Source organism: Hoplias malabaricus, chromosome 3 (genome assembly GCF_029633855.1).
Source record: "Hoplias malabaricus isolate fHopMal1 chromosome 3, fHopMal1.hap1, whole genome shotgun sequence".
In the NCBI taxonomy this organism is placed as follows: Eukaryota; Metazoa; Chordata; class Actinopteri; order Characiformes; family Erythrinidae; genus Hoplias; species Hoplias malabaricus.
Window position 1 is genome coordinate 2579387 of NC_089802.1, and position 25063 is coordinate 2604449.

Sequence of the window (25063 nt, forward strand, 5' to 3'; positions counted from 1 at the left end):
CTATTGCTGTTTCAGATATTGTTTTGTGATGTGTTTATCGCAATAGAGCACCACTGCTGCTCCATTAAACTTTCACAGCAAGTGTTCCAACATCTTTTGTAAAACATTCCTATAAGAGTAGAGGCTGTTACTGCAGAACGAGTGTGGGTGGAGGCAAACGACCTTTCAACACAGATTAATTCAGAAAAAAAGCTTTAGATGACCACGAGTCCACTCTTGGTCACAGGGTGTATTATTCAAAAAGCTACAAGCCATTCTGCTAACCACTGGATCCATTTTAAAGGCTAAACACCAGCTCTATGAAAGTGTCAAACAAATAAATACAGTGTAATTTGAGTTCCTAACTTGTGACTTGTGACACCAACGAAAGGTGTTCAAGAGCTTCTGTAACATGGAGGTAAACAGGTTAAGGACACTCACTTCGCCTGTTTTAGTTGGCGTTAGTTCACGTTAGCTTGACTCGCTAAACTCGGTGGCTCAGATTATACTCGGCTACGTAGCTGCATTACGGAGGTTTATAGTGTCGGATGAATTCGAGTTCGACTTCGATCACATTTACAAGAATAACGGTACCTCTACATTTGAGTTTAGCTTATTGCTAGGCTATTGTCATGAATAATGTTGGTTATTTAGCTAGATACTGTCATAACAGTCAGTCATAACGGTGTTTTACCACGGCACGGTTCAGCTGTTGTCCACCAGTGACGTCACGGTTGCGTTCAAGAATTTCCGTAGCGAGCTTGAGTTTTTCCCTCAATTTAATAAAATTGTCAGTTTTAAAGCAAATTAAGCAGCTATTTTCATTTTAATTCATACTTATATATGTCAGTAACTACAATAATGTGGAATATTCATGGAGGTCCATTAAGTGGTGCTTACCCTTTAAGTACCATGTGCCATTAAAACAACTCTTCACTCATTGTTAAGTGTAGAGAAATAAACAAAGTTTTAAGCAAAGTTAAGCAGTTTATTGGTGTCTAATAGCTCTAAAATTACTCTCTGCACTGCAAAGGTGGGTCCCATCGCATAATGATTGACAGTGGCATCGCCATGGCAACATAAAACACACAGTGTCAGTAGCAGAGTGCTAGTGCTAACATGAATCCCACAGAAAAACCCTTGATGCTAGCCCGGTTAGCCTGGGTTTGGACGCCCCTGCAGGGCTTTAAAAGCTGACTGCGCTGAAGGTAGGGTCTTTATCAAGTGGAGGGATGTAAATGTATCGATAACCCTGACATACACCAGATTTCGCCCGCCCATATTCTGCCCCACACGTAGGCGCAAAGGTCATAAGACAAGTGTGAAAATGAGTGGACAGTGGCTTTAAAGCTCTGACTTGTTTCTGGGCCTCACTGACGAACAGCGATGAGGTCTGAGCCTCAGTCTTGTGTTGTAGCGTCAGCGCTCAGCTGCTGAGAACTAACACACTGCTCTAAAGTTGAGAGTTTTCACACGTTTGCGGCACACCTTCTGCGCCAGCGCCAAGGTGAGAGCGAGAAAGAGCGAGAACGAGGCATACATTAACAGCTTTTTTACTTTCCCCGAGCTCCAGCTCTCGTCAGCAGAGCCGTCTTCCTCCTTCCAGCTGTCACATCACATGCTAATTGGGCTCTGACTCACACAAGGAGCCTGGAGAGGCTATTTTTACTGCTCCAATCCAATTACACGATTAGCTGGCATCTTTGTCTTTGCTCCGGTCTCTAAGCAGCTACAGACTCTTCTCGGTTTAAAGAGGCCAGCCTGGCCCCGCCCACCGAGACACAGCCCATCAGCCTCTTAGCCAACCGTGTTTCAGCTCCAAACATCAACAAGTACACAGTGGTCTGGGACTGTGATGGCAGGCCATTCCCCTCTTGGTGGCCTCCTGTGTGGTCAATTACTGGTCAGTTAGTGTTTTTGGGTTTTTTTTGTTTTGTTTTGTTTTTTAAATAAAATATATATTGGAACAATGGCTTCATTCATTCAGTCATTCATGCATTCATTCATTCATTTACAGCATTGTTAAAAAGTCAAGATTATTTGTCTTCCTTCCTTTGTGAGGTTTTTGTTTTGAAGATAAAAGGTTTGTTCTGACAAGAATGGCCAGTCATAACATTGTTTTTATACTCATTGTCCATTTGAAACATAAAAGAGCGCTCTGTATTAGGATGCTACCCTCAGGACATTATTATATACATGTGCTGCCTGCATGACATTATTTACAGGACACAGACCAGCGGATGCTGCCCATGGGACACTGCAAAATGGACGCCGCTCACACGACGCTACTCATAAGATGCTGCCTAAAAGAAGCTATCCACAGGACTCTGCCCACAGGTCACTACTCACAGGATGCTACTCAGAACTCACATACTGCTGCCCAAGTACGCATCCCACAGGACACTGCACTCAGGACGCTGCCTAAAAGACACTACTCACAGATCACTGCCCACAGTATGCAGCCCTAAAGGCACTACCCACAGGACACTTTCTGTGAGCATCTGTGTGCTATGCTTAGCCACAATTCATACAGTGTTTCAGTGCTAAGACCTGGGCATGGATCAAAGCTGAATAAACCAGCTTTATAACTGCAGTCTGAAGAGTAGGGTTCAGGTCCTAGCTCTGGTAACCGCACCAAAGTACACAGTGTACACAAGTACACAAACTCCTAATAATTCCTACATCTACAACATGATTTGGACTGTGTAACACTCTATTATCAGCCACTGTGTCCACTGTTAACTTTCCCTACTGGCCACACAATACATTCAGCCAAATGCTCCATTAAAATGAACAGGTTTTGTGGCAGTAATCTGATGTTTATTGATCACTCTGTCCAGAGTGTGGACTGTTACATAAAGGTCAGATGCCCTCGTCACTGGGCGATCTGTTGTCATTCCTAAACTGCAAGGCTTTGCAGATAATAACGTTGCGTAATTGCTTATTGGTTTGGCGGGATTCAGTCAGGGAAACTCCTACCGGTCAATCATTTAATGTTATGAAGCTGTTATTATCCATTTTTGAATAAAGGAGTTATTTTAGCTGCACTCACAGGTCAGCTCCGGAGCCATAGATGGAGTACTTCACATCTCCCCAGAGCCCTGAGTCCGGATCTGTGGCCTGAAAAACAAACAGCAACACAACCCCGTAAATAAAAGCCTAGTGGTGTGTGGTAATGCCATTCAGAGTCTAATGAAATCTGGCATAAATTTGGAAAGTGCTGGTAAAATTTGTAAGTTTTTCTGACAATTTAACTAGACTCAAAACATTAAAATGGCCTCCTTATTTCCATCTGTTGCTCTGCATACTTTGTTACCCCCCTTTCCCCCTGTTCCTCAGCGCTCAGGACCCCCACAGAGCAGGTGTGATGTGGTGGTGGATCATTCTCAGCGCTGCAGTGACACTGACGTGGTGGTGGTGTGTTAGTGTGTGTTGTGCTGGTGTAGAGTGGATCAGACACAGCAGTGTTGCTGGAGTTTTAAACCCTGTGTCCACTCTCTGTCCACTCTGTGAGACACTCCTCCCTCGTTGGTCCACCTTGTAGATGTAAAGTCAGAGACAGTAGCTCATCTGTCGCTGCACAGACGCTGTCGGCTGGATGTTTTTAGTCGGTGAACTATTCTCCTGAGCACTGAAGAATGGGGGGAAAGGGGCTAACAAAGTATGCAGAGCAACATATAGGTTACAGTGTGTAATTGTAGATTTGCAAAGTGCTCCTGTGTGGCCAGTGGAGCTGAGAGAATGGACACTGAGTGTAGAAACAAGGTCATTTTAATTTAATCTCCCAGAACATTTTACACCAAACCACTCCAAATATTTTTTTTTATATTTTAAGAGTTAAATTACACAGAAATGTTGCAGTGCCCCCTCAAGGTGGCTGTGGGAAATTGGCTCAGTCCAATCTTGCATTCAATGTTAACATCTACAGGACTCAATTACAGCTAAACACCTAATGGTCCCAGTACTGAACCATGTGGCACTCACAGTGACAGCGACGACGTTGGAGCCTCCAGGCGAGTTCTCAGGGATCCGGGCGATGTAGTAATCAGTGGAAAACTTTGGGATGTTATCGTTTGTGTCTAGGAGATGGATTATGATGTCTGCTGTGGCACTGAAACGCTCCGGTGTATCAATTTCAATGGCTAACAACTGGAAAATATGGAAAACAACATAGAAGATGCATTAATATCTGGTCTAGATCTTTTTCTTTTCCAGGACAGTTGCTATAAATAATGGATAAAGATTTTTATTCATTTCAATTTCAAAGTTACATTTTCAAGTGAAAAAAACAAAAACACACCAGTGTAATATCCTTCTTCTACAAGTTCTCCCCTCTCTAAACAGCCCTGTTCAGATCAGCCTGTTCCTTTAAATGATAATGAGCCGCTCGCTGTTCACCCCGACCCCGAGCGCACAGCAGTGAGGAGCGAGGAGCAGAAACTCTGGTTTTCGATCTGTTGTCTTTCTTCACTGTTCTTATTCAGTGCTCTTGTTTCTCTGCGCTCGTTGTGTCTGTTTTGTTGCTTTTAACCTTGTCTTTGTGTTCTCGGGTCTAGCACTGTGATTGGACAGACTCTGAGGAGGGGGCGGGGCAATTCTAAAGTCTCTGAACTTTGCGCTTGTCAGAAGCGACGCAGAATCAGAACGACTTGTTTTATCCCATGTTTTCTGACTCAGGCAGCACACAGAAAACTGACTGTGGCCTTTTTTCACAGTGTGTGTGTGTGTTAATGTGTACATGCAGTGACAAGTAAATTTTTTCATATGTCTCCTTTAATTGGTTTCATAGCACTGTGCAGAACTACTGTGTTTACTAGGGATTTAGTGTCTGCCAGTGTCAGCCTCTTTTTCCTCCTTACCTTGAATGATAAAAAAGTGTATTTCTCATAGTCAATGGCAGTGGAGTTCTCAACAATGATGGTGACCTGAGCTTCATTCAGAACTGTCTGAGGAACCACACGAAGAACCCGGCCAGGTCCCACCAGCCTCAGACGAAACTTGGCGTTTGCTCCCTGAAGAAAAGACCAAAACAAACATTAAGCCCTTTCCTCGCTGTCCTGTGGGGTTGGGGTCAGAGATCATCATTCTGAACAACAGAACAGGAATATAATGAGCATATGGACTGAGTTTATCATTCCTCTGATTAAACACAACAGGGGTCAGCTCTGAATAAGCCATCTCCTTCACTCAGAATCAAACACAGCATATCCAACAGGACAGAAAGCCTTGTGCACCTTTTCTACAGATACTAGACATGGAGCACACATAGAGCTCTGATTCTGCTCTGATTTATTTCGCACCATGTGAACATGCTCACGCAGGGACTCCTCTATCCAAAGATGTACAGCAGGAACAAAAGCATGTTGTGTCTTTTGATTGCCATCTCACTGACGGTATGTGATTACTGTGGAATGAACCCAAAGGGAGCTGCATGTAATAACTAAAGCATATTTTAAATGTAAGAATGATTAATTACAGTATCCATATTTAGTTGGCATGCTGAACTAAGTATTACCAATCTCATTACATGTATATCACACAGAATAACTAACAACTAAGCTTAAAGCAATGGAGTCTAAAGGGAAAAGCAGCTATACAGCACTGCTATAAGGGTAAGAGCTTTAGGGAATATGTAAATGAAAAATAAAAACCGGATGCTGTATAAATAAAGAGGCTAAAGCTATTTAAACCTCTTAATGCAAACTGTAATATATAAGCCTATGTATATGTAGCTTATTGTGTAGAGGAAAATCTAATGGGAACACACCTCCCCATGTACAATGGAATCTTCCATCATCAGGATAAAAACACATGAACAATTTCTCGCCCAGATCTGGAACTGCAGGATGACAGCTGACGTGGGGTCAGATATAATCTTACGCAATGATGAACGGCACTTTGTAAACGGAATTTGGCCAGCGTTGTGTAAGTACAGATTAAATGCATGGCAAAAATCATATTATATAAGACACACACATACAGTATATCCGCTCTGTTTGCCCTTTAGCAGCTGTGAAAATGTGTCCCTGTCTTTAAATGGTCCAGTCGTGTGACTCTTCGTTCCACCAGCTGCTGAGGATTGGTCAGTTTCACTCAGGAAGCTCTGATTTTGATGCTATTAAGCTTTATGTAAAATACAAGTTTTTATTTTGTTTGTTTTATCAACAGTCATTTCTATAATAACTGAAAGCTCCTGAATGGTCAGCACTTAACACTATTCTGGTCAGAGCCCCTCGAGGATGGACGGAGGGGGCTCGTTACATCTGCTCGAACAGACGGGAGCCCAAGAGGAAGAGGAAACTTCTGCACAGGATGTGGAGCTCAGACCTGAGCCTAGAGCTGTACAGTGAAGTGGGGCTGAGGCTGTAGAACTCCTCTCACACGGTCTGGCTCATTACCTGATAGTATCGTCTTAATGTAAATTATTATTATTATTATTATTCATTTATTAAAAATGTAATATTATTTTGATCTCTGGAACTGTAAAGATGCTTTGCAACAACATCAATTATAAAAAGTGCTACTCAAATCAATCTGGATCAGATTTGATATAAATCAGAGTGTTCGTAGCGAGCCAAACCGAGTGGGAGCAGGTCCACGAGGTCCAGAAGCGCTCACCTGGTCGGAGTCATTGACCGTGATCTTGAGTCCTCGCAGTATCTCCCCCTCGGGTGGGTGCTCGTACATGGTCAGCTCAAACTTGTTCTGAGGCCCGTTCTCGCCGTAAAACGTTGGCGGGTGGTTGTTGAGGTCGACTACTCGGATGGTCACCAGTGTGGTGGCGAAGTCCAGAAGTTCGTTTTCTGGACCAACCTCCGAGGCCTTGTTTGGAGACAGTGAAGAGGATAAAGAATCTGAACAATAATCATCTGCATTTATCTGTACCCTGTAAAACCTGAAAATCTGATGTGTGGAGTGACACATCATGTCATATGCCTTTATGGATTAATATATCTTTCTCTTATCCACACACACAGAGCTCTCAGAGAAGCTCATTTAACTGGCCACAAAAGGACCTGGGAGAGCTCTACACTGTACTGAGAGACGTCCATCAACAAGCTATTAGTGAGTTCTCTTTATGAGACTTCTTGCAAAGTCCAGACCACACCTGATGTAAGCAGGGCAAGGAAGATGAACTCAGAAGAAGCTCTGGGCAGGTTCCTCTAGTAAAGATTGAAGTCTGACCCACTCTTGCCAAACAGAGACCAAGTCATTGATGGAGAAGGAGGAGTTAATCACGAATGAACAGATTTCATCACGAATAAATCTCAGTCATCAATTTCATCTACCATCATCAGATAAAATCGACTGGGAAAGTGACCCAAGCTCAACACACATTACAAAATGTTCTTCCACAGTAGGCATGCAGTTACACATTTTCACCAGGGAGGTCTCCAAATCCCTAAAAGTTACACAATGCAGTTTTAATAGACTCGTTCATTTTTCTTCAATCATTCTTCATTCATTATCTGTAACCCTTATCCAGTTCAGGGTCACGGTGGGTCCAGAGCCTACCTAGAATCATTGGGCACAAGGCGGGAATACACCCTGGAGGGGGCGCCAGTCCTTCACAGGGCAACACAGACACACACACACATTCACTCACACACTCACACGTACGGACACTTTTGAGTCGCGAATCGACCTACCAACATGTGTTTTTGGACTGTGGGAGGAAACTGGAGCACCCGGAGGGAACCCACGCAGACACAGGGAGAACACACCACACTCCTCACAAACAGTCACCCGGAGGGAAGCCACGCAAACACAGGGAGAACACACCACACTCCTCACAGACAGTCACCCGGAGGAAACCCACGCAGACACAGGGAGAACACACCACACTCCTCACAGACAGTCACCCGGAGGAAACCCACGCAGACACAGGGAGAACACACCACACTCCTCACAGACAGTCACCCGGAGGAAACCCACGCAGACACAGGGAGAACACACCACACTCCTCACAGACAGTCACCCGGAGGAAACCCACGCAGACACAGAGAGAACACACCACACTCCTCACAGACAGTCACCCGGAGGAAACCCACGCAGACACAGAGAGAACACACCACACTCCTCACAAACAGTCACCCGGAGGGAAGCCACGCAAACACAGGGAGAACACACCACACTCCTCACAGACAGTCACCCGGAGAAAACCCACGCAGACACAGAGAGAACACACCACACTCCTCACAGACAGTCACCCGGAGGAAACCCACGCAGACACAGAGAGAACACACCACACTCCTCACAGACAGTCACCCGGAGGAAACCCACGCAGACACAGGGAGAACACACCACACTCCTCACAGACAGTCACCCGGAGGAAACCCACGCAGACACAGAGAGAACACACCACACTCCTCACAGACAGTCACCCGGAGGAAACCCACGCAGACACAGAGAGAACACACCACACTCCTCACAGACAGTCACCCGGAGGAAACCCACGCAGACACAGGGAGAACACACCACACTCCTCACAGACAGTCACCCGGAGGAAACCCACGCAGACACAGGGAGAACACACCACACTCCTCACAGACAGTCACCCGGAGCGGGAATCGAACCCACAACCTCCAGGCCCCTGGAGCAGGCCCCCTTCAATCATTCTTCTTCATTTTATTCTGATACCAACTGAATCTGTCTGAGATCCTGTACTAAACCTGTTTTAAACATAGCTGCCTCTGTGCATTGTACCTTGATTTCGAGCTCGTATAACTCGTTCCTCAGCTGGACGGGATGCGTGTTCAGGGTGATACAGCCACTCGAGCTGTTGATGCTGAAGGAGCCATCGCTGCCTAAAGAGTAAACACAAACAACACGAATATATTCTCTCTGTGCGCTCGGCCCCATGAACAGATTGTTTAGGAGACACTGGGATACCACATTAAAATATCTGCATTTAATTCATTTTACTGCATTGTGTAATAAATGGTTGCATCCTCGTTACTGGAGGTGGACGAAGAACAACACCCAGGTATTTTAACCGTTCTTGGTGTTTCAGTGCTTGAATATTAAACCATAACTTGTGCGACATCTGTGTGTTAATAGTTGCTATGTTCTTTGTTGCCGAGCTTGCCCCATACTAGACCTGGCTTTGAAGATCTTTCAGCTCTGTGTGTAGCCCCTAATTCTCAGTGATCACAGTAACGTCTCAGGAGAAGGAACGTTTTCAACTTTCAGTGGATGTTAATGTAGGATTTTATTCCAAAACATTTTGGATCATAACTATAGGCCCATTCATAATGACACTTTCAGATGATGTACAAGGAAACTACTACCTTCAGATTATGTCCCAGAATGAGAAATTTGAGACATCTACATCATCACTAAACCCCAGTATCAGTCGATTCCTATATTAGTGATTTAGTGCAGTTTTATTGTCAAGTGTTTGTTTACAATGTGCTTCTACAACGTAAACAGAGAATACAGCCGTTAAACTGCTTACCGTTGACTATAGAGTAGTGAATAGGGTTGGGGTTCCCTTCATCTCCATCTTTGGCATAAACAGTGAAGATCTCTGATCCCTGAACACAGAAAATGCCTATTAAAAAAACAGAGTCTTCCATACAGCCGTCTGCTTATGGACTATGTCTTTGACAGATGCTCAGAAATAACAATAAGACTATAGTACTATTATTGTCCTTTTATTACTACAAAATGTCTTGAAAATATATATTTAAACAAGGGCACAGTGTCACTGAGTAGTGTCACTATCGAGCAGTTCCTAAACATGAGTATGTATGTGTGTGTGTGTGTGTGTGTGTGTGTGTGCGTTACAAGTCAAATCCATGAGGTGCTACACATCTGAAAAGCTTCTTCTGCCATTGACTTGTTTGGTGTTTGGTTACCGGATGATTGAAGTTTGAAGAAACAAAACGTATTTCCAATTTAACAGTGCATTAATATGGACCCCTGTGATAGGGCAACTTCAAGCTGGTGTTCAGCAAAAACCAAGTTGTTGCGTTATTTGGAGTGAGCCCTAGTACCATCTCCAAATTGAAGGCCAAGTTCCATATAACGGCGGATGTCAGAGTCAGGCCACGAAGTGGGAGTTGTCAAGAAGGCGACACTCCAAGAAGAGCGTTTCCTCATCCTGTCAGCACTAAGGTCCCATAGACTAAGTAATATATCGTTATTCAAAGATTAACAAAGATGGCACTTAAAAGAAAACAGATGGCATAAGCGTTTTATAAGAGGCTTTTTGTACGTGTGGAAAATTCTGATTTAAACCTTTGTCACCCTCTATGTACATGACTCTGTTTATAAACTCTCCCATTTACACAGAATATATAACTGCAACACATCTGCAGCTTAATGAATGATGAAAAAATGGATATTCACTGATACAGTCCTGATTTAATGCATTAGCAGGACAGGGGCCATTCCAGCCTGAAATTACAAAATAGGATTTTGACCAAAGTAGTTCCCATTAGTTGAATTGGATAATGATGAATTTGGTGATAATGTGTTTCTACGGTTTCAGCATCACAAGAACAATCAACATGTAAGGTGTTGTGAAGCTCAGGTATCTGTTAAAGTATCAAAACCTAGGGTCAGGCATTATTCCCCCTGTCTTATAATCATACAGTGCAGGGCATTGCATACAGTTTAGACACTTCCTGGTTTGTTTTACGTGTAAATACAGAGGAATAGATACATATTGGTGTGATACGTACAGGAACAGAGACTTCGTAAACGTATCCGAAATACGGCGTTCCTACAAAAGTAGGAGGAGAATCCTGGGCATCCAGGACATTGATGGTTATAGTGGCCGATGACGTCATCACCTGATGTTTTCCATTGTATTTACCACCACCATCCTGAGCACAGACCACAGAATCACACTCGTTCAGTCATAAATAACGTCTCTATATAAGCTACATGTAGCAGTTCACAAAAAACACACTCAGATCAGACTCAGTGGAGACTAAATATTTTTGGGTCTGGGTGACATTTAGACAAACTCAGTTTTCATTACATATACATCATATTTCTTTAAAAAAAAATGTAAACAGTGATTTTGGCGGCACGGTGACGCAGCAGGTAGTGTCACAGTCAAACAGCTCCAGGGACCTGGAGGTTGTGGGTTCGATTCCTACTCCGGGTGACTGTCTGTGAGGAGTGTGGTGTGTTCACCCTGTGTCTGTGTGGGTTTCCTCCGGGTGACTGTCTGTGAGGAGTGTGGTGTGTTCTCCCTGTGTCTGCGTGGGTTTCCTCCAGGTGACTATCTGTGAGGAGTGTGGTGTGTTCTCTCTGTGTCTGCGTGGGTTTCCTCCGGGTGACTGTCTGTGAGGAGTGTGGTGTGTTCTCCCTGTGTCTGTGTGGGTTTCCTCCGGGTGACTGTCTGTGAGGAGTGTGGTGTGTTCTCCCTGTGTCTGCGTGGGTTTCCTCCGGGTGACTGTCTGTGAGGAGTGTGGTGTGTTCTCCCTGTGTCTGCGTGGGTTTCCTCCGGGTGACTGTCTGTGAGGAGTGTGGTGTGTTCTCCCTGTGTCTGTGTGGGTTTCCTCCAGGTGACTGTCTGTGAGGAGTGTGGTGTGTTCTCTCTGTGTCGGCGTGGGTTTCCTCCGGGTGACTGTCTGAGGAGTGTGGTGTGTTCTCCCTGTGTCTGCGTGGGTTTCCTCCGGGTGACTGTCTGTGAGGAGTTGGTGTGTTCTCCCTGTGTCTGTGTGGGTTTCCTACGGGTGCTCCGGTTTCCTCCCACGGTCCAAAAACACACGTTGGTAGGTGGATTGGCGACTCAAAAGTGTCCATAGGTGTGAACGTGTGAGTGAATGTGTGTGTGTCTGTGTTGCCCTGTGAAGGACTGGCGCCCCCTCCAGGGTGTATTCCCGCCTTGCGCCCAATGATTCCAGGTAGGCTCTGGACCCACCGCGACAGATAATGAATGAATGAATGAATAAACAGTGATTTTCAGTGAACCTCAAAGGTCAGAGAGATCATCCGTCATTTATAACGTTTCCACACAAAATAGCATTAAATACAAGTGATTCATTTTCACCCTTATTTCCTCCTCTCCAAACCTGGCTGTGTTTTTCTCCTAGTCTCCTTCAGTGGTGTCGAGGGGCTCTGGGGGCGAGCAGTTTACTGCTCTGACAAACACTGGATTGTTCTTAGTTTCATTTCCAAATATTCATCATTTATGTTTGTTTCCTTTTCTCAGTGTGGGCTTCTTCTCTCCAGCTCCACATCCTTTCAGACCCACAGTGCTGAGTGAGAGCGGAGCTTTATGACCTCACCTCTCTCAGAAATGTATTGCGTGGTTGTTAGGAGCTCCACTTATTTTGTATTTAATCAGAAATAAAAAATATTTACTGGAAAATAATCAACGAAGGGTGTTCTCAGATTTTTGCACATTTCCGCACATAAACACTTCGTCTTTAACAGCTTTGTGATGTTTTCAAACTGTGCCCTCTTCACTACGCAGTGCACCATTTTGTGTCCAAAAACATTCGCCCGGTCCCGACTCTAGCCCTGAGCCATCATCTGAGTGCGGTGTGTTTATTCTGCACCCCAGCAGACCCAGAACACCCAAATACACCTCATTATTTGATGATTCTTGTACAATCAGAGGCACATTTAGAGGTGACATTTAGATACCCATGTCCCGCTACAATCACTAGAATTGTTTCCTATTATAGTGCACTACAGTGTGATCCAGATTATCTGCAATAGTGAATAGGACACGGATTTGGACACAGCTTAGGACAGAGGGAAGGGCAACGCTTGACAGCTGTGAAGAGGTAAAATCAGGACTGAATAATTATTCTTGAGTGCTGTGCTTACCTTAGCCACCACAGTGACGAAGTGTGTTCTGGAGGTTTCATAGTCGAGGTATTCTCCAGGTTTGATCCGAAGAACTCCACTGTGGCCATCTATGGTGAACCTGGTGTTGGGAGTAGTCTGGAGGAAAACCCGATCAATAAAATATTACATTTGGTAAAACATAACTAATTCCTCCTGTAGACCTTTCTCCAAATCGGCACCGTCAACTACCTCTTCCTGCTGTAAATCTGTGGACAGAGGAGTCCCGGCGTGGGCATGTTCATGCTGTGCATAGTGAAATGAATCAGAGCAAATCACAAAGCTCTCTGTGTACTCCATGGGACCTCTGACTATAGAAATGATGCACAAAGCTATCTGTCCTGTTGGAGGTGCTGTGTTTGTCTCTGCGTGAGTGTGAGAGCTGATTCATTGTGAAGGTTGACGCACACAGAGCTGAGCCCTGTTTAATTAGAGGAACAATAAACACAGTTATTTTTCTGATGGCCTTCGCTTTTTTTTAAATTACACCAGTTTCTGACACCAACAAATGTAAACATCCAGGAATGTCCAGCTTTGTTCGACTGTGGTCAGGACACATCAAACACACACCACATCAAAGACCCATCACACTGTTAACAAAGGAAAGAAGAAACAGCCGTCGCTCAGGGGTTAGCTAGCACCAAATGTGAATGGCAGTAACAAAGGAGAGGACTGAGCAGGGATAAGCTCTCAATACCTCACTGAAATGTAATTGAAATTTAATCCAGAAAAGTAGCAGCACATTTCCTGATGAGCTTCAACAATGGCATTAGGCTGGGAGTGTGTGTGTGTGTGTGTGTAAGAGAGAGAGTGAGGTGTGTGAGAGAGAGAGAGAGAGAGAACAACAACAAGAAGAGGAGGGAGGGCTAAGCAAGTGAGAGCTAGTTACGTCATTTAATACATATTTCAGCATAAATAAAATGTACCTTAAGTAAAATCCTAAGTAAACTCTAGTAAAATGAATAAAATCTACCTTCTGAACACAACAGAAGTGGCTCTGTGTTTACATCACTGAATAAAAATGCTCATACGTCACTAAATGTGATAAAATTATTAATTCTCTGTTAAAAAACAAAACGTATTAAAGTTCCCAGATGAACCGTATGTGTTAATGCATTAACCCTGACAGCACTCATTTATACACCTGGCCACTCTCATGTGGGGGGACCCACTCTGTGGAGCATAAACTAGTTGATTCAGGGATGACAAAGCAGTTGGATCTGAACTACCGTTTATTGAAAGGGAAAAACAATCTTTGATTCTTATCGCCCACCTGTAAGAAGTATGTGATGCTTCCCCCGGAGCCCAGGTCTTTATCCACAGCCTCCACCTTAAAAATGCTGCTTCCTGCTTCAGTATCCTTCAACACAAGCACAAACACAGCTTTATCAAGGTGTCACACTGATAATTACACCACGCTGCATCTGTTCACTGAGAGGAAACATGTACATTATCATCTGAGGCATATGCTTTATTAGCAGCGCATATAAAATCAGCTCTAAAATAGTCTGGATAATAATCAGCACTGTTCAGCAGCAGGCAGATAACAGAGAGGAGTCCGCGGGTGAGTCTGACCGACCTCAGGGACGCTGACGATAAAGGGCAGGTTTAAAAACACAGGCTTTTCATCGTTGGCGTCAGTCACAAACACGCGGCCTTTCTCCACAACCTGAGAGAACAGAGGGGAACATAAGACTCCGTCTCAAACATCTGCTTACAATCTGCATAATATCTTCAGATCTCGATGACTAATGCTATACACCAATGATCCATAACATTAAAACCAAAGCAGTGCCAAAGCAGCTTTTTCCTGTGATTGAACTGAAATGGATGGTTGTTTATGCCCTGATTCTCTCGTTTGTGTCAGAATTAGAGAAACACTAAATCTTTTTTTTGATTTGCGGGTTTGATTCCCGCTCCGGGTGACTGTCTGTGAGGAGTGTGGTGTGTTCTCCCTGTGTCTGGGTGGGTTTCCTCCGGGTGGCTGTCTGTGAGGAGCGTGGTGTGTTCTCCTTGTGTCTGCGTGGGTTTCCTCCGGGTGACTGTCTGTGAGGAGTGTGGTGTGTTCTCCTTGTGTCTGCGTGGGTTTCCTCCGGGTGACTGTCTGTGAGGAGTGTGGTGTGTTCTCTCTGTGTCTGCGTGGGTTTCCTCCGGGTGACTGTCTGTGAGGAGTGTGGTGTGTTCTCTCTGTGTCTGCGTGGGTTTCCTCCGGGTGACTGTCTGTGAGGAGTGTGGTGTGTTCTCCCTGTGTCTGCGTGGGTTTCCTCCGGGTGACTGTCTGTGAGGAGTGTGGTGTGTTCTCTCTGTGTCTGCGTGGGTTTCCTCCGGGTGACTGTCTGTGAGGAGTGTGGTGTGTTCTCCCTGTGTCTGCGTGGGTTTCCTCCGGGTGACTGTCTGTGAGGAGTGTGGTGTGTTCTCTCTGTGTCTGCGTGGGTTTCCTCCGGGTGCTCCGGTTTCCTCCCACAGTCCAAAAACACACGTTGGTAGATGGATTGCTGACTCAAAAGTGTCCATAGGTGTGTGTGTGTGTGTGTGTGTGTTGCCCTGTGAAGGACTGGTGCCCCCTCCAGGGTGTATTCCCGCCTTGCGCCCAATGATTCCAGGTAGGCTCTGGACCCACCATGACCCTGAACTGGATAAGCGGTTACAGATAATTTTCTAGTTATAAACAGCAGGCTGTGAGGTGGAAAAAGTTGAGAGCCCTTGCCTTAACCCATCCTTGAACAGTGTGTTCAGTGTGGCGCAGTGCATTGTCCTGCTCTAAGAGGCCACTGCCATTAGGGAATACCACAGCTATGAAGGGAGTTCTTGGTCTGCAGTGTTTAAGGAGGTGCTATGTGTCAAAGTAATGTCTTTGTGAGCACCAGGACCCAGGGTTTTCTAGTAGAACATCCCCCAGAGCATCACACCACCTCAAACGCACTCATTATCTTCCCATAGTGTAACTGCTGCCACCTCTTCCCAGGTAAGCGCCACACACACATTCGACCATCCACATGAGGGTTTGTCAGACCCGGTCACCTTCTTCCACTGCCCTGTGGTCCAGGTTTGATGCTCATATGCCCAGTGTAGGCGATTTCTGCAGTGGGCAGGGGTCAGGAGGGACTCTCTGTATGAAGCTGCACTTCCAAGTGGCTCAGATCCTTACACTCACCTATTGGTTCTGCTTTCAGTATCAACTTAAAGAACGGATTGATTTCCTGCTGCCTGATATATCCCCTCTCAACAGGGGGCGCTGTAACCAGATTATCAGTGCTATTCACTTCACCTGTCAGTGGTTTTAATGGTGTGGATGAATGGTGCACATACTGTTAAATGTTAATGCCTTCGTAATGTCATTTAAAACATTTTATCTAAAAAAGCTACATATATTAAAAACAAACACCCAGCAGTCGTACCTTATTCCTGCCGTCAGTGATGCTCACGACAACCGTGATTTCCTCTTCCACCTTAAGAATAAGGAATCAACTTTATCAGAAAAAGACACATATACCTCACACAGAGATGTTCTAGCTATGTCTGGGTTAGTGTAATTAAGGACTGGAGCTGTGTGGGAGCTGGGCATCACCTCTCGGTCCAGCGCTGTGATCAGAGTGACCCTGCCGGACTTGGAGTCCACTCTGAAATACTCCTTAGACCCTTTCTCGAAGCTCAGGCCGTAGCGGACACTGTCCCCCTCTGGGTCTGTGCCGTTCAGGGTGTACACCAGGGATCCTGAGGAGAGAGAACAACCGAGACATCATCACCGACCCCTGAAGTCTTACCAAGGGTCATATCTCTGGACTTACAGTGGACATCTAGTTTATAAGGCTAGGTGAATGCACTGGTATAACATGGTGTTCCTGTCTGAGCTGGGAATCGAACTCGGTCTGCTGTGTAGACACAGGGTGTAGTGGTTAAACTCTTCCTCTATGAAACGATACGACCCTTCAAGAGCCTGATGCGTGATCAGAACATCAGTCTCTGCACCAGTCTGCAGTGATATCAGAGGAGCTACTAGACTACTGGAGTTCAATTTAAAGCATCATTCGGCTTCAAAAGAGTTCAACAGTCATATATTATCACCCCTCCTCGCTGTTTGATACTTTAAGGAGTATCTGGTACCTTTTGCCGAATCTGGTGCAAAGAAACCGAGTACTACTGCAGGAACAGAAATTAGACTGACGCGCAAAACAACCAATCACAAGTTTGCTATTTTGGCATTCCATGTAGAAGGATGCAGGTAACCAATCAGAATGCAGCTGGCAGAATCCTGACAGTAGGTAGAGCATATGTGATTGAGATTACCTTAAAATGTTGCAGTAGCCTCAAGTGCTAGAATGTAAATGCTTCACCATTTAAGGTGGAACTGTACATTTATAGCGAACTCCCGAGACCAGCTGCTCCTCGTGTTGTTTTCTGTTTGTTCTGAAGTAAATGGCCATAATCCACTGAAACTACATTAAACTCAGATAATACACTGGAGGTCATAGAAACAATAACTGAAATCACGACCCCTTGGTAAGACAGAGGGGTAGAGTTAAGTGGTAGGGCCAAGAAGTGAAATGGGATTCACAAGTCTTCTAGTGTATGTTTAGCATAACTCTAGTCTTGCAGCATTTAAGTTAAATATAACCGGCATATCCTTAAACTTTAAGCCTAAAGATGAATCTCTCCACCAATAAACAACTGTCCTTGTTGTCAAGCCACTGCTGAGATAAAGAAAGTTATTGAGGAATTGAAGAAACTGAGCCTGATGACACTCCAGCTCATCCTGTCACTCTGGTCATCGTTGGGGTTGTGTCCGAATCAGGTTTCTTCATCATCCTCCTCCTCCTCTTTCACTGAGGCGGCTAATGGCTGAGTGAAAGTTAAAGGGAACGTCTACGATTGTGGACAATCATAGTTCTCTCTGGTTGTTTACATTCAGAAGCTAAAGGTTTTTTAAGGTGGAACTGTGTGTTTGAGGGAATAAACTGAATGTTGATTGTTTGCGGCTGAAGTGTAACTCGTCTGTTAGTGTTTATTCACTGTTTGAATTACCACAGAAACACATTTCTAACTCTTGTTTAGTTTTGTAGCACTGCCGCTAATGCAGTTAGCCGTCTCCCGAGTTTGGTGACATTTCCTCTTTAAGTCAAAAATAAGTCAATGTTACAAATCTATGGAGCAGGAGTAGAGTGATATCCTCATGTTGCTTTGTGCTTTTCAACATTTAGAGTCTCTCCATTGTCAAAAATACTCCAGATGCTTCAGCCATTAGCAGAACGAGCGAGCGAGAAAGAGAGAGAGAGAGAGAGGGAACAAGAGTGAGAGAGAAAGAGAGAACGAGAGAGAGATAGAGAAAGAGCGAAAGAGAGGGAGAGAGCGAGAGAGAGAGCGAGACAGAGTGAGAGAGAAAGAGAGAACGAGAGAGAGATAGAGAAAGAGCGAAAGAGAGGGAGAGAGCGAGAGAGAGAGCGAGACAGAGTGAGAGAGAAAGCGAGAGCGAGAGAGAGAAAGAGAGAGAGAGCGAGAGAGAGAGCGAGACAGAGTGAGAGAGAAAGCGAGAGCGAGAGAGAGAAAGAGAGAGAGAGAGAGAGAGAGAGAGAGAGAGCACAAGAGAGAGCGCGAGAGAGAGAGCGAGAGCAAGAGAGAGAGAGAGAGGGCCTAGAATACCGGACCGAGACAGTTATAAAAAATAGAGCAGCAAAATAGAGCATCATCTAAATTTTATAAAAAAAAAAAGTGTTTTTTTTTTTTTATTACAATCTTAAACTATGCCTTTAACAGAGCTACATTTCCCCGACAACAGCCCACTGTCCACAGGAAACTGAGAGCAAAGCTGTGTTAACTGCTGAATGAGCCCAGTGTGTGTTACACCAATCAACACCCTCAACACTTCTTCATCCGTCAGATCCTCACAGACAAATCACCTGAGGAGAAGTAGCGAGTGAGCTGTAAAACCTGATTCTTACTTCTAACAACCTCGGATACACACTGATCTGAGGACCACCGCTCCACTCTCTGGAATTTAACACAGGAACCACTCATTAAAGGAGCAATCCGTCACTTTTACCAGAATACAACAGCAAACACGTTTAATGAAAGTTAATCATGTATTGTTTTTAAATGAAATGCAACTCTAGAGATGAAGAACTGAATTGTGTTGTTGTCCCTGAGTGAACTAGTTCATGTTCCATAGAGCAGGTCCCCCACATGGGGGTTGCCATGTTTAAAAGAAGTTTAGTACAGATTTTCTGATACACCCCGGCCAATAGGTGGCAGTATATTCTCTTTCATAAAATTGAATGGCTCTAGAACGTGGCTGCTCCTTTACCGTGGGAAGATGTGAAGAGCTGAAGAGTCCCTGGGGTGGCATTAACACCCCCCAACCCCCAAAACTACACCCTCCAGCCATAACATTATGAACACCTCCTTATTTCTCCACTCTCCATTCTCTCAGCTCTACTGACCATAGGAGCATTTAATGGTTCAACAATTACAGACTGTACTCCATCTGTTGCATACTCTGTTACCCCTCTTTCCCCCTGTTCCTCAGAGCTCAGCTCAGAGCTGACGTGGTGGTGGTGTGTTAGTGTGTGTTGTGGTGGTGTAGAGTGGATCAGACACAACAGTGCTGCTGGAGCGAGAGGCTTTAGAATGGCCTTTGTCTGAGTTTGTCCAATCACAGCGCTGGACCCGTGTTTATGTGAGAACGCAAAGACGAGTTTGAATGCAGCAAAACAGACACAACGAGTGCGGAGAAATAAGAGCACTGAGTAAAAACGGAGAAGAAAGAGAACAGAGTGAAAACGGCTAAAAACCAGAGCTTCTGCTCCTCGCTCCTCACTGCTGTGCGCTCGGGGTCGGGGTGAACAGCGAGCGGCTCATTATCATTTAAAGGAACAGGGCTGTTTACACAGGGGGAGAACACTGCTGGGTTCCACTGTGGAGAAAGGGTAGGGGGTTACTTTAATCACTCACCCACGGGTGTATCCTCAGAGACGCTGAACAGAGCCATGTTTCCACTGTCGCTGCTGGGTCCATTGTCATAGAAATAAGGGGCAAAATCAGACTGTCCTGAAAAAAAGGTAAAAGATCAGAGTTAGATTCCTGTTAAAGGGCCTCACTGTAGAAACACAATACGGCCAAATATTTGTGGACACTGCAGCCAGCATTTAATAGGTTCACTCTCCATCTTTTCTGCATTAACACGTCTTGCTCTGCTGAGGATTTGATGGCATTCAGCCACATATATATCTGTCAGCTCCAGTGGTGATGTTGCACAATTAGCTCTGGATCACACACACCACTCCTGGAGATACTGGATGGAGGTCCTTCACTCAGAGCACAGTCTAATGCTGTGGTGGCTTTATACACCGCCAGCCATTGCTTATCACTTTAAGGTCATGTGGAGCTCCAGATTGTGTAATATACAAGCTATATATTGTGTCCACAAACATTTGAATATAGTGTAACACTCTCGTGTGTGTGTGTGTGTGTGTGTGTATCTAAGCATAAAGCGGAGCACTGTACTAAAGAAGAGCTGAAAAGAAAGAAAGGCTGAGCTGGAAGCGGTGGAGCTGAACCTGACGCTGAAGAGAGTTCTGAACAAACTGGGTTTAAATCGATCAGCGCAAAGCAACACTGACTCACAGAAATACAGCAGAACTTTAAAATAAAACCCATAAGCAAATAAAGAGCCAGGAAGCCATTAATAAACAAATAGGAGACATTTTCTGTGCCACTCACTTGCTGCCGGAGCAAAAAAAGAAGTCAGAAAAAAAAAAAGAAAACAAAACATCAGAATTAAAAACAATAGAAATACTAACCAAAAAGAGGCATTTATAAAGTGGTACATGTGGCAAACACACACACACACAGATGAGATACTGTTGAAGGATGATATTCTCTGTGTGAGGTTTTAGAAAAAATACAAATTTTAAATCTGGATGAGGTTATAATTAAAATTCACTGTGAAAACACACACGACCTGAGGATTTTATTCACTGGTTTAGTGTTAAATCAAAAGAACACTTATTAACAATATATTTCTAGGTGTTTTAGTATGAGACACAGAATTAATCCAGTAATGAACAGCCGAGGGACTCAGGAGGCCATGGCCCTGTGGTCTGTGTGGGTCCCAATGCCTGGGTGCAGGGACAGGGACACTGTACTGAATACACAGCGCTGTCTTCAGATGAGACGTGAAAAGCCAAGGTCCTGAGGTCAGTGAAGACCCCGGGGGCAGTTCCTTGAGCAGCGATGGGGTGAGACCCTAATGTCCAGCTCTTTGTCCTCCTGACCGTCCCCGTCCTTGTCTCCTCTCGTCCTAACAGCTGGTGTGTGGTGAGGGGTCTGGGGACTCACTAATGTCCCAAACAATATAAAGCACTTTGGGCTTTTAGAAACATGCTGTGGAAGTGTAACTTTCACTCTTTCATTTATTCATTCATTCATTTAGATTCTATACACAGCTCTTACACAGTGAAGTAGAAGCTGAGCTAAGGTTTTAAGGCGGCGCATGCTGGATCACTGCTGAGTCTGAAAGAAAGTGGTCCAGGGAACGTTTCAAACACGTGTGTGTTAAGTTGGTCAGTGCTGGGTCTGAAAGGAAGAGGTCAGGAAATGTTTAAAGGCACAGTGTGTGAAGTCAGTCACGCTGGGTCTGAAAGGAAGAGGTGTAGAGAAGGCTTTGAGGAGGACCGTGTGAAGCCGGACAGCGCTGGGTCTGAAAGAAAGAGGTCTAGGGAAGGCTGAGGAGGACTGTGTGAAGCCGGACAGTGCTGGGTCTGAAAGAAAGAGGTCTAGGGAAGGCTTTGAGGAGGACTGTGTGAAGCCGAACAGCGCTGGGTCTGAAAGAAAGGGGTCTAGGGAAGGCTGAGGAGGACTGTGTGAAGCCAGACAGCGCTGGGTCTGAAAGAAAGAGGTCTAGGGAAGGCTTTGAGGAGGACTGTGTGAAGCCGGACAGCACTGGGTCTGAAAGAAAGAGGTCTAGGGAAGGCTTTGAGGAGGACTGTGTGAAGCCGGACAGCGCTGGGTCTGAAAGAAAGAGGTCTAGGGAAGGCTTTGAGGAGGACTGTGTGAAGCCAAACAGCGCTGGGTCTGAAAGAAAGAGGTCTAGGGAAGGCTGAGGAGGACTGTGTGAAGCCAGACAGCGCTGGGTCTGAAAGAAAGAGGTCTAGGGAAGGCTTTGAGGAGGACTGTGTGAAGCCAGACAGCACTGGGTCTGAAAGAAAGAGATCTAGGGAAGGCTGAGGAGGACTGTGTGAAGCCAGACAGCGCTGGGTCTGAAAGAAAGAGGTCTAGGGAAGGCTGAGGAGGACTGTGTGAAGCCGGACAGCGCTGGGTCTGAAAGAAAGAGGTCTAGGGAAGGCTGAGGAGGACTGTGTGAAGCCAGACAGCGCTGGGTCTGAAAGAAAGAGGTCTAGGGAAGGCTTTGAGGAGGACTGTGTGAAGCCGGACAGCACTGGGTCTGAAAGAAAGAGGTCTAGGGAAGGCTTTGAGGAGGACTGTGTGAAGCCAGACAGCACTGGGTCTGAAAGAAAGAGGTCTAGGGAAGGCTTTGAGGAGGACTGTGTGAAGCCGGACAGCACTGGGTCTGAAAGAAAGAGATCTAGGGAAGGCTGAGGAGGACTGTGTGAAGCCAGACAGCGCTGGGTCTGAAAGAAAGAGATCTAGGGAAGGCTGAGGAGGACTGTGTGAAGCCGGACAGCACTGGGTCTGAAAGAAAGAGGTCTAGGGAAGGCTGAGGAGGACTGTGTGAAGCCGGACAGCACTGGGTCTGAAAGAAAGAGGTCTAGGAAAGGCTTTGAGGAGGACTGTGTGAAGCCAGACAGCACTGGGTCTGAAAGAAAGAGGTCTAGGGAAGGCTTTGAGGAGGACTGTGTGAAGCCGGACAGCACTGGGTCTGAAAGAAAGAGATCTAGGGAAGGCTGAGGAGGACTGTGTGAAGCCGGACAGCACTGGGTCTGAAAGAAAGAGGTCTAGGAAAGGCTTTGAGGAGGACTGTGTGAAGCCAGACAGCACTGGGTCTGAAAGAAAGAGGTCTAGGGAAGGCTGGGGAGGACTGTGTGAAGCCGGACAGCGCTGGGTCTGAAAGAAAGAGGTCTAGGGAAGGCTTTGAGGAGGACTGTGTGAAGCCAGACAGCACTGGGTCTGAAAGAAAGAGGTCTAGGGAAGGCTTTGAGGAGGACTGTGTGAAGCCGGACAGCGCTGGGTCTGAAAGAAAGAGGTCTAGGGAAGGCTGAGGAGGACTGTGTGAAGCCGGACAGCACTGGGTCTGAAAGAAAGAGGTCTAGGGAAGGCTTTGAGGAGGACTGTGTGAAGCCGGACAGCACTGGGTCTGAAAGAAAGAGGTCTAGGGAAGGCTGAGGAGGACTGTGTGAAGCCGGACAGCGCTGGGTCTGAAAGAAAGAGGTCTAGGGAAGGCTGAGGAGGACTGTGTGAAGCCGGACAGCACTGGGTCTGAAAGAAAGAGGTCTAGGGAAGGTTGAGGAGGACTGTGTGAAGCCAGACAGCGCTGGGTCTGAAAGAAAGAGATCTAGGGAAGGCTGAGGAGGACTGTGTGAAGCCGGACAGCACTGGGTCTGAAAGAAAGAGGTCTAGGGAAGGCTGAGGAGGACTGTGTGAAGCCGGACAGCACTGGGTCTGAAAGAAAGAGGTCTAGGAAAGGCTTTGAGGAGGACTGTGTGAAGCCAGACAGCACTGGGTCTGAAAGAAAGAGGTCTAGGGAAGGCTTTGAGGAGGACTGTGTGAAGCCGGACAGCACTGGGTCTGAAAGAAAGAGATCTAGGGAAGGCTGAGGAGGACTGTGTGAAGCCAGACAGCACTGGGTCTGAAAGAAAGAGGTCTAGGGAAGGCTTTGAGGAGGACTGTGTGAAGCCGGACAGCACTGGGTCTGAAAGAAAGAGGTCTAGGGAAGGTTGAGGAGGACTGTGTGAAGCCAGACAGCGCTGGGTCTGAAAGAAAGAGGTCTAGGGAAGGCTGAGGAGGACTGTGTGAAGCCGGACAGCACTGGGTCTGAAAGAAAGAGGTCTAGGGAAGGCTTTAAAGAGGACTGTGTGAAGCTGGACAGCGCTGGGTCTGAAAGAAAGAGGTCTAGGGAAGGCTGAGGAGGACTGTGTGAAGCCGGACAGCACTGGGTCTGAAGGACACTCTCAGAAAATGGTGGGAACAAGATCAGCCATTTCAGAAAGTGGTGGGGACATGTCTCCAATGTCCCCACTGCAAATTATGCCTACGTCTAAGACTATGTCTACAATGAGAAACAATGAGATTTGATGCTATACTTCACTAGTTTTTGTCGAGACAAAGCTGTTTACTTCTGTAGCTGTTAATTATTGATGGTACACAATGAGGACTTCACTCGCCAAGATGTTACCTTTAATTATGGAATCATAAAATCAATAATTCTGTCTCAAATGCCTGAGATATAAGAGACAAAACCATTACAGACGAGTCCAGCTGGCCCCGAAGGCACTGTACCCTGTAGTTAACTGACCTCAGGGATTGTGTCCAGTACTTAAAGGATTATCAGGGCAATAACAGCCCAGTATCTAACTCAGCTCTCCCCTTCCTCTAACAGCGCTCAGAAAGACCGAGAGGAGCTCACTCACCGGGGCGAACGAGGTTCAGGAGCAGCAGCAGAGAGAGCCGGAGTGTGTGAGGACCCTTCATCCCGTGGGCAGCGTGTGTGAGTGTGTGTGGGTGAGAGAGAGACTCATACGGAGAGCGAGGTGAAGTTGGCGTCCTTCTGGAGACGTCTTCCAGCCGAGATGAGCTGAGCTGCTTCTCACACACACACTAATCCAGTGACGTATCTCACACACACTTCTCCACAACCCAACTGTGACTCAAAACTCCACCCAACACTCACACACACAATGTGACGCATCTCATTACTCTCTAATTATACCTCCTTATAATGAGTGCACTCTGCTGCTTCACTGCGTGTTCACATTAATGTGAGGATCTGGAGCCCACCAACACACACACTGTGAAACAAGATCCCCACAGTCAGTACACAGTATGCTTTCTGTACGCTGCCTGAGTCAAAAAACACGGGATAAAACGAACCGTTCTGATTCTGCTCCGCTTCTGACGTCAAGTGCAGAGACTTTAGAATGGCCCCGCCCCCTCGTCTGAGTCTGTCCAATCACAGCGCTGCACCTGTGTTTATGTGAGAGCGCAAAGACGAGGTTAAACTCAGTGAAACAGACACAACGAGCGCGGAGAAATAAGAGCACTGAGTAAAAACTGAGAAGAAAGAGAACAGAGTGAAAACGGCTAAAAACCAGAGCTTCTGCTC

General features: G+C 45.8%; 1 protein-coding gene across 2 annotated transcripts in view; it reads right to left on the reverse strand.

Annotated features, from left to right (window-relative positions):
* LOC136692907 (cadherin-related family member 1) overlaps positions 1-24499 on the reverse strand; it is a 37399-nt gene extending 12900 nt beyond the window's left edge. Inside the window, exons 1-14 of one of the 2 annotated variants that reach the window (XM_066666636.1) lie at positions 24372-24499; positions 19738-19833; positions 16361-16506; positions 16191-16241; positions 14372-14461; positions 14066-14152; positions 12775-12891; positions 10668-10811; positions 9437-9515; positions 8686-8786; positions 6598-6801; positions 4839-4991; positions 3964-4128; positions 3032-3099 (exon numbers count right to left, since the gene is read on the reverse strand). In XM_066666636.1, the coding sequence (XP_066522733.1) occupies positions 3032-3099; positions 3964-4128; positions 4839-4991; positions 6598-6801; positions 8686-8786; positions 9437-9515; positions 10668-10811; positions 12775-12891; positions 14066-14152; positions 14372-14461; positions 16191-16241; positions 16361-16506; positions 19738-19833; positions 24372-24432 (1562 nt within the window). In that variant the 5' untranslated portion in view covers positions 24433-24499. The remainder of the gene's footprint in view (positions 1-3031; positions 3100-3963; positions 4129-4838; positions 4992-6597; positions 6802-8685; positions 8787-9436; positions 9516-10667; positions 10812-12774; positions 12892-14065; positions 14153-14371; positions 14462-16190; positions 16242-16360; positions 16507-19737; positions 19834-24371) is intronic. The other variant, XM_066666637.1, reaches the window with a different exon arrangement.
* Between the last annotated feature and the right edge of the window lie 564 nt (positions 24500-25063).